The 16,785-nt window shown below is 41.3% G+C and overlaps 1 protein-coding gene across 1 annotated transcript in view; it reads left to right on the forward strand.

Annotated features, from left to right (window-relative positions):
- LRP2 (LDL receptor related protein 2) overlaps nucleotides 1-16,785 on the forward strand; it is a 173,790-nt gene that overhangs the window by 15,891 nt on the left and 141,114 nt on the right. The window contains exon 3 of the mRNA XM_063118309.1: nucleotides 14,289-14,396. Coding sequence (XP_062974379.1) covers nucleotides 14,289-14,396 — 108 coding nt within the window. The remainder of the gene's footprint in view (nucleotides 1-14,288; nucleotides 14,397-16,785) is intronic.

Below are 16,785 nucleotides of genomic sequence, written 5' to 3' on the forward strand. Positions count from 1 at the left end.
CAGGACATGAGTGCAACAGCACCCTCCTGCCCATGTTCCCCAGCAACTGGTATACATAGGCATACTGCCTCTGGTAATGGAGGTAGCTTTTCTCCATTCTGTAGTCCTTAATGCTTCTACGCTTAGTCAGAAATCTTAAATGCACTTAGTAAGGAGTAAGCTCTATTGAACTCAGTGGAATTTAGTTCTGAGTAAACATTCATAGGATTACACTGCACATCTCAAACTCTCTGCTAAATAAGGCTAATTGATATTATACTATTCCCCATAGTATTTTTATATAAACTTCTAATCATGTTTGAAGCTGGGTAAATTATGGGCTTTCAGTTTTCCTAATGTTCAGGGGGGAATTGCAAAGGTATTTGAATGGCAGTGGAACAAACCTTATACAAAATGACTAGAGACATGATTAGCTTTTATATTTCTATTAGAATCAGTGATTATCTTTCTTTCAATTAGTAACTAATCATTTCCTTAACTAAACCGATATTATATCTGAAGATGAATACTATGTAAATCTTTTAAAAGTAGTGAGAAATATGTTGTATTTTTAGCACACAGTTTTCATTTGTAGCAGTATTAAAATTGCTAATTGAAAGTAGCATGTGAGGCTTATGAATTTCTTTAATGTCGCTGGGAGGCATTTACCATGTTGCTCTTTTGAACTTGATGCCTGCAGGAGTCTTTAAACTTTTTTCTTCTTTGAAGACAAAAGGCTTTCCTGCTTAATTTCAGCAGATTAGAGCTCTGAATTTCTTAAATTCTGGGGTTTATACAAAGGAATTAATAGCAATGAATCTATAGTCTTTTATGTCTGTATTAAAGTAGTAAAAAATGACATGGTCTACAAACAAAGTAGCTGCATTGCAATATCATAACATGGTTTATCATGGCAGCAACGAGCCTAGCCTTCACCCAAGCTTGCTACCACTCCTATCCCCTCTTTTCTCCCAGTGCAGCTGTGAAGAGGAGATTGGAAGCTTCAGCTTGTAATTCAGATTAACCACAGTTTAGTGTGTTGTTCAAACCCTAAACTGATTACTCTTGACTATGGTTTCTTAAAATATGGCAAGCTCATAAACCATGGTTTGAAGTTGGCTTGTTTTTTAAAAAAATCATAGTTAAGATTAAGCACTGTTTGTCAGGTTTGGACAAGCTTTAGAATAAAATATGGAAATGAATGCTTCCAAATTCCTCCTTGTATTCCTTCCTTCAGAAGATTCCTTCCTTCAGAGGAAATTCCTTCCTTCAGAGGAAGAAAGGGGAAAGAGGGAAGGAGTGCATGTGTCTAGGTAGGGGGAGTCTGTGCTTGTTCCCTTCATGATAAACCATGATTTATTGTGACATCTGAATGCAGCCAGGAGGTATTTATGAATGGCATTTGCTAGTGACTAAGTACGCACATCTCAGAGGCAAATAATGTGTTAATTAACCCACAATTTGCAGAAACGTGCACTAAACGTGACTTGTTTCCAGCTTGCATCATCAACCTATGGATGCTCTGTTTATATGTTGTTAACATTATGTCCGAACCTGGACACTGTGGGTTGTTTATGACTTAAATAACCCAGAGTTAATCTACTGTTTGTCTGGGTTCAGCCATCACACTTTAACCCCCTATAGGTTTTTCATGCAAACCAGAAACTGCTTGTGTGTGGCACCATGACATATGAACTGGCCCAATGAATAGTACAGTGGATTTATTGTGGAGCAACCTAATCTACATGATCAAGGCAGTACATGCACTCTTTCACATATTTAAGAGATATAATTGTTGCAACCATTCTCTGGCACTGTTATTTCTTGAACATTGATAATGTTATGCTTCTAGTGTACTGGTACTCTGAAGCATTTGTGACAAATAAAAGAGTAAGAGTCCTGTTGTGTTTCAGCTACTCAGGGTCTTACCACTCCCACTTTTCATTCTTCTATGTATGTTGCACATATCCCTTTAGACCTGCCAGGTTTTTCCCTAAGAAACGTTAGAGTTAATTTTTCCCATGGAACTTTATTTTATTTTGAAATAAAGTTAAAAATACAGACAACAAAAAAGAATTCACATAACAATAAAACAAGATCAGTAAAAGAACTCACTTATTCTGATTGTTTGAAGACTTCCAGTTATAGACTTTACCACTGCATAAAATTGCTTAAGGGTGCAATCCTATGCATGATGATTAGACAGAAGAAAGTCTTACAACTCGAGAAGCATAGCCTTAGTAGTTATCAGTGCCCTAAAGTGAAGAAATTCCTGATGGTAATCAGCTACCATGTTCCAAAACTCCTGTAGTGTTGAACATTCCTACCAAAGATGAAAGTATGAACCAATCTAAGCAATTCAGTTGCAAAAGAGCAACAGTTGTATATGATCCTGCATTACTCTTTAGTTTAGTCTTGGCTGTACATAAAGAGAAAAAAGGAAAACAAACTACAGTACAATACCATCACATGTCTCATAAATACACATATTCCACAAGATCAGAATCATCCCCCCCCCTAAGCTGCTCGGGACTTGGCATGTATTTTTCTTGCTGCCAAGGCAAATGTTGCTACCTGGGCAATTCCAAGAGGGATCAATTTGACAGGCACTGGAGAATGGTAGCGAAAAATGTATGCCTAGGATGGCCATAGAGAGGGGATCTTAGTGGGAAACATCCTCAACTTCCCCAGACCCACAAATACAAAGTCTTTGAAGGAAGATAAGCCTTCAACTTTGCATGTATTCAGTTATAGACCAGTTGCTGTTGTGACTGATTTCTTGAATAATACCTTGATCGTTTTAGAGCTGTACTCCACAAACTGGTTGCATCAATGAACCAAAAATAGGATTAATCATGAGCCTCATCTCTTTTCAGTCTCTCTTTCATCTCCAACTGCTTCTTCTCTGTTGCTCCAGCTGGAGCCCCAGTGTGGAAGGCAGGCTCCTTTCAAGTCCCATCCCTTTAGTTTAGAGGGTTACATAAGCACGCCACCACCACCCTTTCTAAAATGGGGTGAAGCATGGCTTTGCCATGAATACAGTGCCACCTAGACTCAAAACGAAATGGCTTAATGGATTCACTCACAGAGGTCTTTGGAATCAGACTTCACTAATTCTGTATAAGTTAAATATACAGACTATTCTGTTGACTAGTGCCAACACTGTAATCTTTTTGTGCCAGGTAAAGACGTTTCGATGTGCCCAGGCATTTTAAATGGCCACGTTTGCCTAGGTCTGCTTTCTACTTTCAGAATATTGCTGCCTCTGTTTGTCTGAAGGTTGTTTTGTTTATCTGGTATGAATAATTTTATTTATGTCTTTTGTACACTGCCCTGGAATCTGTGTCGATGAAGGGTGGTTTAGAAATCTTTTAAATAACCATGAATAAATCATGATGGTATCAACATTTAATAACAAAGATGGATATTTTGCCAAACATGGTTTCCAAATGTGTTCCGATAGTTTGGGAGATTAATATTCATTATTAAATTGTAATGATTAACAGATGGAGATTTGGATGGAAATGATCTGGTTTTCAAAAAGGTGTTCTAAAATTGTGTTCCTTATATTGTCCCTGTTGCAAAACTTGGATCAAGTATAAGAAGAATGAATTGGCCTGAATTATAAAAGAAAGAAAAAAGGAGAGGGGTTGTTTTAGGGTGTATTTTGCTGTCTCATGAACAATGCAAGCATTTTTTTCCTTTTACCTAATATTGGGTTTAATCTCTTGGATTCTTTTAAAACCTCAAACACCTAGAGTGAAAATTAATGCAAATAAACATATACAACACCAGAGTGCTTTTGGATAAAACCACTGTTCATTATCACTGAAAAAGAACGATGACTTCAACTCTTGAAGCTCCAGAGGAACTTTTTTTTAAGGAATACCTCCTTCAGGAGAGCCCCTGATCTCAAACAGCCTCATCCTCTGTTCCTTAGAATAGGACAGCTCCAGTCTGCAGAGATCCTTTTTCTCTTTGGAATGTTGATCTGCCTCTTATTACAGCCTTCAGTGTTATAGTGGGAGGAAAAACTTCCAAAGAATGACTAGAAAGATAAGGAAAGATCTTGTCACTTAGTTATCTTTAGGAGAATGTATATGGCACCGGTAAGTGATTGATACAGTCCGTATTAGTGTTGGGTGTTTCTTACTGATGGCTGGCCTGATTGATGGAAAAGGTATGGTGCCTAAAAAAAACCTTTAGTGTAGAAACTGTCTTCCACAGTAGCATCACCACCTAAGGAAGGTGTGGCTAACGAATTTGTAGTCCCCATGGGTCAGTAGAGATTTGGAATGGCTTTTGCAACCAAACAACTATAGGAATTTGCAGAGTCAGGAACTGTGATAAAGCTATGTTAGATTGCAACATTGGGTTAGCAATTTTTTATTCTTACAATAAAATCCTAAACACATGTACTTTGTAGTAGCTGGAATTTCTATTTTGTGCTTAGAGTGGTACAATTAATCTGCTGATTGAAATCAGACAGAAGAAGCCTTGCTTGGCTTTCTAGTTCCATGTAATGCTAGAAAGTTTCTAGAGTTTCATACGACCTAGATACATTCTCTTAAAAGATGTCCTGTCATTATCTACCAAGCAACATTACACAACAATAAAGGAAAATAAAGCCCATGGAAACACACAAATACAGTCTGTACACAGACATTCCATACATAGTTGTATAGTTCTATTTATTTCATAATTTTGTTGAAAGCGTTTGTAATATACAAATTAAATAAAAATACTGAAAACAAAGAAGGGATATACCTGCTAGTCATCCTCTATGCCAGTTAGTTAGCCCTAATCACAGTTAAATAGAATTTCATGTTCAGGAATGGGGCACAGGACCTTTCCTGGCCACTTAAGTCACTAAAGACAAATGCCCAGATCTAGAGATTTGTGCATTCACTTCAGTGAAGAAAACCAATCCTTGTGTACCAATCCATGTGTACAAGAGGTTGTACCAAACTGGGGAGCTATGTGTGTCCATTTGAGCTCTTCGGCACCACAGAAGCTGCTATTATCACTGCTATTATAGAAAAGCTATTCCCATAGCTTTTCTATAATAAAACAATTGTTTGAATGCTACATCTTTTATTGCATGAGACTCTCATTGTACATCTTGGCCAAATAATTTCTTTGAAATACCTCACGGAAGAATTTGATCCACATTTTCCCTTCCAGCAAGCTCTTTTCTTACAGGAGCAACATTCACTGATAGGTTATTAGATGAATGTGTTGCTGTCTTGCAAAATAAGTTGCACATGTAGCTTGATCTGTAAAGTACAGAAATTAACCTCTCTCTCTCTTTTATCCAAATGGATTGTGAATCACAGACAAGACATTACATTAGAAATGGCTGGATGCAGAACAGTTACCAGACATTACATGAAAACAGAGGTGGCTAGTAGGGGTGTGCACGGACCCCCCGCTCCGCCCATACTCCGCTCCTCTTCGCCGCGGAGCTCCGGCTCCGAATCGGAGCGCCGCAGTGGAGGGGAGTGGCGCCAGGTAAGGCCGGGAGAGGAGGGCGGGAGGTTTACCGGGCCCTGCCGCCATCGCCGCCCGTGCGGCGACGGCGGCAGAGCCCGGTAAGGGACCAAGGGGGAGGGGGGCCTTACCTGCCTCCGTCCGTGGTCCGTCGGCGTCTTCAATTGAGCAAGCGGCCCAGACTTCCTGGTTGAACCGCGGGCTCAATTGAAGATGCCGACGGACCGCGGACGGAGGCAGGTAAGGGAGAGGGGGGGGGTTTACCGGGTCCTGCCGCCGTCGCTGCCCATGCGGTGACGGCGGCAGAGCCCGGTAAGGGACCAAGGCAGAGGGGGGCCTTACCTGCCTCCGTCCGCGGTCCGTCGGTGTCTTCAATTGAGCAAGCGGCCCAGACTTCCTGGTTGAACCGCGGGCTCAATTGAAGATGCCGACGGACCGCGGACGGAGGCAGGTAAGGGAGAGGAGGGCGGGGGGTGGGGTTTACTGGGCCTTGCCGCTGTCACCGCATGGGCGACAGCGACAGCGGCAGGGCCCGGTAAACCCCACTTACCTTTCCGGCGGAGCTCCGGATCGAGGCGAAGGATCCGCCTTCACCTTGATCCTCTTCGCCACGCTCCGCCGGCCCCCCAATCCTCTTCGCCTCCGCCTTAAGGGCAGGCGAAGCCCCCCGCTCCGCTTCTAATTCGCCGGTCTGATTAGAAGCGGAGCACATCCCTAGTGGCTAGCCAGTGTAGAAGGCCTACTAGGCTGAGAGCCAGTGCATGTTCTCAGTTTAGATGGAGTATACTCTGCTTCAGAACTACGTTCCTCACTTGAAGTAAAAGTCCTTTGTTTGGGGCCCTAGCAGATTAGTGGACCACTTGGTAATATCCTGGCTGCAGCACCACCAAACCTGTAGCTGGTTATGCTTACAGCTCCTTAGGAGTAGTAAAGTGTATGTTTAGAGGAGAAACTTTAAGATCAAAAATATTTAGAGATTTATGAAAATGCAAAGGGTGGTAAACCCAGGCTCCTTCATTTGATAAAGCATCTCATACCTAGAAATCTTGGCTCCCTGTTTATTAGCATTTATTCATAGAATTTCTGCCGTATATCATACATGCTCAGGAACTTGGCATTTCAGAACCAAAAGCAAGGTTGTGTAATGAACATGCTGCACTACTTCTTGACTCCTAAGCATTGCTATCTTCTTGGGGCCTTGCTAAACCTGCCGGATAAGCCGGCAGGGAGGAGGGGCGACGGCGTGCTAGAGCTAGCGCGTGCCGTCGCCGTCTTCTACACACATGACGCGACGGGGCAACGGGAAGCCCCGTAGCGTCGGCCATTTTTTTTTTAAAGGGACCATGTGCGCTGGAGAAGGTAAGTGCTTCTTTTTTAAACAATAAAGCCCCCCACTCCCCTTGCCCCTGATTCCCCCCAATGCCCGATGACCCCCCTCCCCCCTCGCTCGTCCGTCCTACCCCGATGCCCGGCTCCCCCCCCCGCGTCATCCCCGATGCCCGGCTTCCCCCCCGCGCCATCCCCAATGCCCGGCTTCCCCCCCCCGCGCCATCCCCGATGCCTTGTCCCTGGCTCTCCTTCCTTTGCCCCCGTCCCTGATGTCTGGCCTTCCCCCCCTCTCTCCTGCTGGGTCCGGCCTTCCCCCCTGCCCCTCTCTCCCCCCCCCGGATCCCCCCGGCCCGATGGGCACAGCGCTCGTATGAGTGCTGTGCCCAGTCTGCGGCTTTTCCCGGCTACTCGTGAGTAAGCGAGCAGCTGCAAAAAGCCACGGACCCTGCTAGACGTTCCGCAGCCCCGGCCTGAGGCTGCGGAAAAGCCGGGCCATAAGCGAATTCGCTTATGCCGGCTTAAGGCAGGTTTCAGCGCGGCCTGACCCCGGATTCCCCTGTGCATCATCTGGATGCACAGGAGGGAAACCGGGCCTCACACCGCGCTAACACCTGGTCTAGCAAGGCCCTTGGTTTCTTGGTCCCACAAGTCTCCTGTTTCCTTCTCTTTGCTGCACCCTTTCCCACAAAACCAGATCCCTTGTGAGAATATAAATAGTTAAAATATATTAACCTTGATGCACAGAAACAGAAAAAAACACTTCCTTCTTTTTCACCCCTTCTCCCACATCATATAGCTAATCATGGTTTAAAAATCAACTTTAATTGTTTAATTGTGTATTTGAAACACACTGGTAATTTCCCACAGGAACCCTACTTGCACAGTTGTTTGCCTGAAAAAAGTGGCCAGTTTTACCAGCATCTGTCAAAGTAAATCAGAATTTCAGTGAAAATTAGCTCATTAGTATAACTTATTTTGGCAGTCTTCAACTGATTCTTGTACTTCCTTGCCATTTTACAAAAGGCCTTGCTTACTAAAAGTAAACGTTTCCCATAAAATGGTGTTGGTAATTATTAGCCTTCCAGTAAGACCAGTTTTTCCCATAGCGCTGAGGTTGTTGTTCAGCGGCTCTATCAAACCACAACTTAGCTCACAGTTACAAGTGCTCATTGAGTTATGTGGATTTTAAAAGCTTGAAAGGTGCATTGGTTTGCTGCTTAAATGTAACTAAGGCAAAATGATAATGCTTAATTCTGCTTTCAGCATGAGAGCAAACAGATCAAAGCGAAAAGGGAGCCAGTAGGCCCACATGGACCACACTACATTAATTAAAATCCCCAGTGGAATGACCCAAGCAAGCAGAAACATTGTGAAAAATTCCCCCCATTGACCCCTACCCACAGCTCTGACAATCATGGTCGGGAGGAGGTTCATAGCGTTTGCAAATGTCACATACCAGGTGGATTTGACTAAGTTGGCACTCTGTCTCATGGGCCAGACAGAAACAAACACTGGACCAAATTCACATGATTGCATTATTCATTCATTCAGTTTGGTTTGCCACTCGCCCCATTTCAAAGGCTCAGGGCAGGCGATAATGTAATATGAACAGCAAGCCAAACAGTTAAACTAAAGATTACAAATTACCTCACAAATACTACAACCCTAAAAAAGCAGTTCTACATTGCTTCTAGATCAGCCTTTCTCAACCTGGGGCGCTCCAGATGTGTTGGACTACAACTCCCAGAATGCCCCAGCCAGCTCTGCTGGCTGGGGCATTCTGGGAGATGCAGTCCAACACATTTGGAGCGCCCCAGGTTGAGAACCACTGTTCTAGATGATCAGGCATTGGCTTTGGGAAATGTACGAAAGGAAGGGTATTCCACTACTAAGGAACTTTCCAATAGTCACATGGTAAATTAGTCTTGTGAAAGGGGCCTCAACTATACAACTACTAGTTGCTATCACAGCCCATAAACTCTAGTTTTTCTCAAGCTTTTTTCAGATCAAGTTGAACTGTAACAGATTGTTGCAGTGTGGATGCTCCTGTTCAGGGTTCCAGTCAGCCATCTTCTAGGAAATTCCATTCCATTCCACCTGCCTCCTGGTTTTCTGTCTCCCCAAACAATCAGGCAGCTTTCTGGGGCCACTTAGAACATTCAGTCCTCACTGGGTTGTTTTGGCTGCACCTCATTAGTGTTACCTTTTTTTGCACTTCCACAAACCTTGGGTTTCTCCCAAGCCTGCCAACACCTCCCTCTTTTTTGTGAGTGGTGCATTTTGCCTACTTTACCACCAACTGTCCTTTGGGAAGGATCCCAGAAGAGAGAGGAAGGGGCAGTCAGGCAGGCAAATGATGATCACCTCAAGTCTTTGCACCTTAAGAACATAAAAATATAAAAGGAGCCATGCTGGATCACACCAAGCGTCCATCTAGTCCGGTGCTCTGTCACATAGCCATCAGGACTAGTAGCCATTGATAGCCTTCTCCTCCAGGAATCTATCCATCCCCCTTTTAAAGCGATCCATGTTGGTGGCCATCCCTGCATCTTTCATAGTTTAGCTATGCGCTGTGTGAAGAAGTCCTTCCTTTCCATCACAAGGGCTTTCTACCATCAACTGCCCTGTGGGACGGATCCTTATGTATTATTTTTTAGTACTGTTTATATTGTTTTTTTTATTAATGTATGGCTGTTTTACTTGTAAACTGCCTTGGTAGGATTTTATTCTGAAAGGCACAAAATATTTAATATTTATTTGATTTGTTCCCTGTCTTTCTTCCAAGAAAAATGCCACTCAAGATGGCTAACTATATTAAACAAACACATTAGGAGTAGCACTTGGAGGATTGAATTTGTGATTAGTATGTATATACATAAATAGCATATATCATGGTTATTTATATCCTGCTTGTAAATGTACCCGGCTTCACATGGGTTGTAATAGCCTTTTGTTTGATACAGCAAAGCTGTCAAGCAAAGTTACACAACTGTCAGACTTGGACACATTGTGCATGGCTTGTCCCAGAGAAGTCACAGCTGCTGGCATCCCTAAGCAGGGCCCCTGCCATGGTGTATCCCTACATCGAAGCCTTCACAGACAGTGATGCAACTGGCAGACTTGGGCACATTGTGTCTGGCCCGCCTGAGTGAAGCCATGGCACCCCTAGGCTTGGTCCATGCCATGGTAGAAAACTATCCACTCTATTCCGCTGGGGGGCATACGAGGGGGAAGGGGACAGAGTGAAGCCATGGCACCCCTAGGCATGGCCCATGCCATGGTAGAAAACTATCCACTCTATTCCGCTGGGGGGCATACGAGGGGGAAGGGGACAGAGTGAAGCCATGGCACCCCTAGGCATGGCCCATGCCATGGTAGAAAACTATCCACTCTATTCCGCTGGGGGGCATACGAGGGGGAAGGGGACAGAGTGAAGCCATGGCACCCCTAGGCTTGGTCCATGCCATGGTAGAAAACTATCCACTCTATTCCGCTGGGGGGCATACGAGGGGGAAGGGGACAGAGTGAAGCCATGGCACCCCTAGGCATGGCCCATGCCATGGTAGAAAACTATCCACTCTATTCCGCTGGGGGGCATACGAGGGGGAAGGGGACAGAATGCCATATAACTTTGTCCCTCAAACTACATCCTGGCTGCAAACTAGCAACTGCAAAACTATAAGCTAGTTAGGGAAGTCTGCCACTAGTGACTGTAGATGATGTTGCAGGCTTCAAACACATGGACACATTAAAATTAATCACAATTCATTAAAAAAAACCAACCAAATAACCCCATGGTGTACTCCCATAGGGTCCCCTTTGTATGTAGTTTCAGAAGTCTAGGTTTCTTGGAGCTATGGTGCTGACAGACAAGACACATATCTATTATTATTATTATTATTATTATTATTATTATTATTATTATAGACTGATATACATTTAGATTGGAGTTTATTGTCCTTTTGTTCATTGTTGAAACTTGTATTTATGCCCAATTGACCCTGTTTAGATGACACGCTAAGCCATGGTGTTTAAGCACTTTGAGTTAAACATTAAGGCTTAATGTGTTGTGTGAATCATTCCTAACCATGGTGTCTACATAACCATGCTTTAAACACGCTCATTATTTGCTGCAAATGGGTAAGCGGCCTAACCATGCCCTAGTGTGTTGTCTGAACAGGCCCACTATGACAAACACATTGAAATTACTGAGTGAAATCTGAAGTCTGCTTGCATGATGGGATTTTCCTGTCCTCTTCTCCCCTAAATAAGCTCCGAAGAAGATTTTGCGGGTGTGCCGGGGGAGGGCAAATCAGTTTTTTGATGGAAGCCTTTCCATTGGTGGGAGGGGTTAAGTGGATACCACCCACAGATTACTATTCTTACCCCAATGGACCCTTTCCTGCTTTATTGAATTTTCTTTTTTCTTTGTAGCTGATTCCTAAGTGAATAGCAAGCATCAGGCTGTTTTGCTTTTGAATAATCATAATTTGAGGTTGTAGCCTTTATTGAATAGGCAAGCAGGGAAGGTTGCATTTGGAAAGACTCTAAATGAATTATAACAGGACTGCTGATGAATTGTGTAAGTGGGCATTGATACAGCACTTACTGTGTGTAGTTATGAATGGCTGGATTTCCCCCCCATGTTAGAATGAATAGAAGAGCTACTATTATTCAGTTAAGCTTTAGTCATGCCCATGTTGTTTTTAATTTTATATAATTAAATGGATGTACTTAAATAGAATTGTGCAGCAAAATTAAAAATGACATTAAAAATACAAAATACATATACAATACCGAAGGCTTATGAGCTATATATTATTTTAAGGTAATGAGTGAATATGTGGGGTTCGATTGTTTTTTGTTTTGGTATTCACTGTTTTCTTTAAAGTTGTTGTTTCTTCTTTAGGTAACAGTTCAGCCTTTTAAGTGGTCAAAAGAATTTCTCATTTGCAGGGCAGAATTCATTCAAAGGACTGGAGATTCCAGCTTGCATTTGTACATTCCTCCAGGGCATTTTTTTTGCAAGGGAGGTTGTTGTGCTTTTAAAGGTACTTGATAAGAGGCCTGCACCACCAACCCCAGACCTGCACCACCAACCACCATCATGCATTAGTCTAGAAGGTATTTGGGTGTACATGTTCCTGTACCACTCTGTACCACCATTTATCCCAGCGAAATATCTGACCATTTGCAGGATACGTTATAAATCAGGATGTCACTACCAGACAATCAGATTTGAACATTCCTCACATAAAGCCGTTTGCCTACGTTATATCCCAAAGGAGTACATCACTTAGCTGTGTTTATGAGTGGTGATATGCCTGGTTTTCTGTCAGAGGTTGAATATAACCTATTGTTTGTTTATCTCATTGTGAGTTCAAGGATTTACTAGCACTGCCTCTTTTTGATGAGTTGCTTAGTGTAATTGAAATATATAATTTTAACACTTGATTAAAAAGACAATATTTTTTGATTTGATAGAGGTTATATTTTTGCTACTACTCTTTCTGTCTTGATTTGGTTCTTTCAGTCAGCTAGCCAGGTGCCCAATTTTTTACTCACTCCCTTGTTAATTTAGATCTGGTAGCTCTCTCTGATCTAAACATTATGGCTTAGCGTGTCATGTGAACCATGATTTAGTGTGTCGTGTGAACCATGCCATTACTAACAATGGTGGCTACATACCATGGTTTAGCATGTTGTCTGAACAGGCCTATTGTTTCTCCACCTTGTGTCATTATGAGTCAAGATCTTTACCAATAGTATATCACATGGATATGATTTTTAGAATCAGTTCCTTTAGCTATTTTGATTGTGCATAGGTTAGAGGACTTTCGTCTCAGAATCCTTTATTTACTGCATTTTTGTGGTGGCCCATCAACATATAGTCTCTGAGGGTGTCATTGAATATAATACAATATATAAAATGCAATAATTAAAATGCAACAGCAAAGACAATAGAATGCAGCATTAAAGACTTTCCTTTCTAAGAGGAACATGAAATCAGATTTGCAGGTCAGAGTATTGCAATAAAGTACAACTCAACCATTGAGAGTCAAGATTTCCAATGGGAAATTGTTTATAGGGCCACAGTGAATAAAAGGTCTTCACCTGGTGCCAACAAGATCATAAAGAAGGTGCAAGGTGAACCTCTCGAAGGAGGCTAGGCTTTTCCACGGTCAAGCTGTGACCACTGAGAAGGCCCTCTTCACCTCACTTGGCATGGTCACACAGAACAGGGCCTCAGAAGAGAAAGAATGAATCTTCTACTTATGGGTTTTAAAAGCATAATATTAAAATGTGAATAGAAGACATACCTGTTTTTCTTAAAGGTGGGGTGTTTTATGGCTGGCCACACGTGTATATACTTTGCATGATCACTCATCCCATGTTTACTCAACGCTGTAACTTAGCCAAATGTGTGGAACTGTTTCTGTTGAAAAGAAGTGCGTTCAAATTGATTCTGGCTGATATGAAAAGTTTTTCTGTGGCGATTAGTCTGTGATTACTCATTTATACATGCAAATTATTGTTTGATGCATATGTTGAACTAGCCTTTGGTATTGCAATTAGGGTGACCATATGAAAAGTATGGCTCCTGTAACTTTAACAATTTTATAGAAAGGGTAATTTCAGCAGGTGTCATTTGATTGCATGCAGCACCTGGTGAAATTCCTTCTTCTGCAGGAGCCCTGCCCTCTTTCGTATCTGGTCATGCTAGGCAGGGCTCCTGCAGCTTTAACTGTTGTGATGAAGAGTGAATTTCACCATGTGCTGCATGCATACAAATAACACCTGTTGAAATACCCTTTTCAATACAACTGTTAAAGATACAGGAGCCCTGTTCTCCTTTTCATATGGTCACACTAAAATTACAAGTTGGTGTTTTGGAAAATTTTGAATATGAAAATTCCCACTGTGCTAAATCAATTGAGAACTGATTTGGCATGCTTATTTTACTTACAAATAATAAAATAAAACTAGAAAAATTCATCATTTTGTTGAATGAAACCAGTGAAGACAGATGACAGGAAGGGAAACGTTCCAATGTCCCCAGTATCATTGTCAGACTGCTCCTAGATCTCCTCCATCTACTGTATATTTGCATGAGGATCAAAAGGCAGAATCCAGACACATTTTATGACTGAGACACTATTTTTTAAAATATAAAGTCATGGATTATTTGTAATGAAAGGGTTAAACACTTCATTGGCATGTTAGCTTTCTCATGGTGTGTTTGTCTTCTTAACAAATTAATAATATATATGTCATTGTTTAAAAGTATGAGCAGATAACACTTTGTTTGAGATTTATGCCTTGTACCAACCCAGATTTGAGTTGTGGTTAAATCCTGTGAAGTTGGCCTACTGAAATAAGGATTTGGTCTTTAGGTTGAAGCAGGGCGTAGACTGTGATTACTCATGGTAATATTATCCAATCTTGTTTAATATTAAAGTAAGAAAATGTGTCTTATTATTTGCTTGCAGGGTGTGAAAGTGGGCAATTTCGTTGTGGAAGTGGCCGCTGTATTCCTGCGGAATGGAGGTGTGATGGAGCAAGGGACTGTTCAGATGATACTGATGAAGCTGGCTGTCGTAAGTGGAATTAAGCTTATTCAAAAGCTTTGGCCTTTCCCAAACATACAGCACCTGCTAAAGTTAATGTTCTACTATAACCTTGAAATCAAATCAAATTTTATTTGCACCAAGCCAATGGCCATTGAAATGTATAACATAAAGCAAACATAAAACATAGAGTAAAATGCCCATATTCAAGAGAATCTTTAACATAAATATACTCCGTATGACCAAGCAAATAAAAACTTGGAATACAGTTAGGACTCAACATTATAGAATTTAAAACTCTCAGGATGCAATTACGGCCCTCATTTTACTGGCAGTTGCTAAAAATTTCACAGTTTTTTGCTGTGACCAACCGGTTGCAATCCTCAAGAAGAAAGTTCACATAATAATCAGTTGAATGCCCTGGATAAGACAGTAATAAGGGAATAATTAGCTTTTCATGGGAATTTCTCTATAAAGAACAAAATAGCAGCATGTGGGCCATGGTTTTGATAGTTCTATTTCCACAAACGCATACCTGATTTTGAAATGGAATTCTCCTATAGAGGCCTTCAAGTACCGCAGAAGGAAGCACATTAAAATTTCCACTTGAAAAAGCTGTTCTATGTTTAGGGTATGTAAATATAATGGTATCTTATCTGAGGAACTAAGTGAGGACTGTTTTAGATAAGGGACAAGCAATTTTGTCGTTCGATGTCCAATAAATGCTGTTTCAATATTACTTTAGCTTTGAAAAAAACTAGGCCTAATAAGTATCGACTTGAAAAGCCAACTAAATTTAGCCTCTTATTAGTATCTTTCATCAAGCTACTTTTGTGGGAGTCTCTCAATGTCAGGGATAGCAAACCCGCAACAGTTAAATATAGCTGCAACCAGTAAGTAAGTGTCTTCATCCGGTCTGTGTGTGGATAGAAATAACACCAGCTTCATGCCACAAATCAGCACTGGGAACACAACTAGGTACTATGAAAGTTTGTCTAAGAAATTTGGACTTTAAATTGTAATCAGCCCAAATTGGAATCCCAAAGAGCAGTTGGGCTCTGGGCTTGGCTTTAAAAGCTTCAAGAGCCACAGGAATAAAATTATGCTCCTTTGTTCAATAAAAAAGCAATAGAATTCTAATACTTTTCATAGCTTTTTCAATTACATAATCTTTCTGAACTGACCATGTTCCAGAACATTGAAATAGTATTCCTAGATATTTAAATACTTTAACTTGCTCAATAAGGTGCCTGTTCAGATACCACTTATGTGGTTTATAGCACCTGGAAAAGACCATTAACTTTGTTTTATCATAATTAACTATGAGATGTTCTCTTTGTCAGTACACAGAGAAGGCCCCAAACGATCTCCTTAGCCCAGCTTTGGTCTGCAATAAGGTTACTGCATCATCTGTATATAGTAAAATAGAGATATTTTTTGTGGCTATACTTGGAGCATGAAAATTTGAGGATGAGAAAAATTCAGTGATATCATTAACGTACAGATTGAACAAGACAGGAGCAAAAAGGTGGAGAGCGAAGCTCTGATGCTTTGAATCTTTATTTTTATTTTCAAATCAATTCTTCAATGTACTCACTCTATGCATTTCGGACAGTGTCCTTTATCAGGAGCTGAAGAAGGAAATAGAGGAGAGAAACATTAAACAGTAGTTCCGTGGGTCAAAGTCAAATAGCCCAAACAATAATAAAAAATGATAAGACTTAATTATAAAAGAAACTCTTGGCTTGTATGCCAAGCATCTGTTGCTTCTCAATAAATCTCCTTCTGTTTTGCGTGCAATTTATTAATTACACACAGCTAACTAATTCGGTGGTAATGTGTTGGATTGGTTTTTGGACCTTTCTTGTATAAGGGAACAATTACTGCAGTATTCTATGTCTTGGGGATTATGCCTGTTAGATCAATATTAGTAAATACAACAGCCAGCAAAAGGACTCACCAATTGATATTAGATTTTAGTAATTCTGGAGGTATAAAATCTATTTCAGGTGCTTTTTTTCCCTTTATATTAATTGGGAAATGAGAGCCTTGGCCTTGTTTATTGATACAGGAGGACATTGGGGTAGATTATTATTATTATTATTATTATTATTATTATTATTATTATTATAGCACCATCAGTGTACATGGTGCTGTACAGAGTAAAGCAGTAAATAGCAAGACCCTGCCGCATAGGCTTACAATAGATTATCTGGGGCTTCAAGAGACCAATTGGCGTTCACATTGCTATGCAAAAACAGTGCCTAATTAAAAAAAGCATCTGGACTAATTACACACATTGGATGAGTGCAACCCTTATCCAATAGTCTTGTCACAGTGCACCAGAAAAGACAAGTGTCTTTAACATGAGAGGCTTTCACCAGTGATTGCCAGTTGTGTGTTCCATCCTGCCATTTTT

Source organism: Elgaria multicarinata, chromosome 2, assembly GCF_023053635.1.
Source record: "Elgaria multicarinata webbii isolate HBS135686 ecotype San Diego chromosome 2, rElgMul1.1.pri, whole genome shotgun sequence".
Lineage (NCBI taxonomy): Eukaryota > Metazoa > Chordata > Lepidosauria > Squamata > Anguidae > Elgaria > Elgaria multicarinata.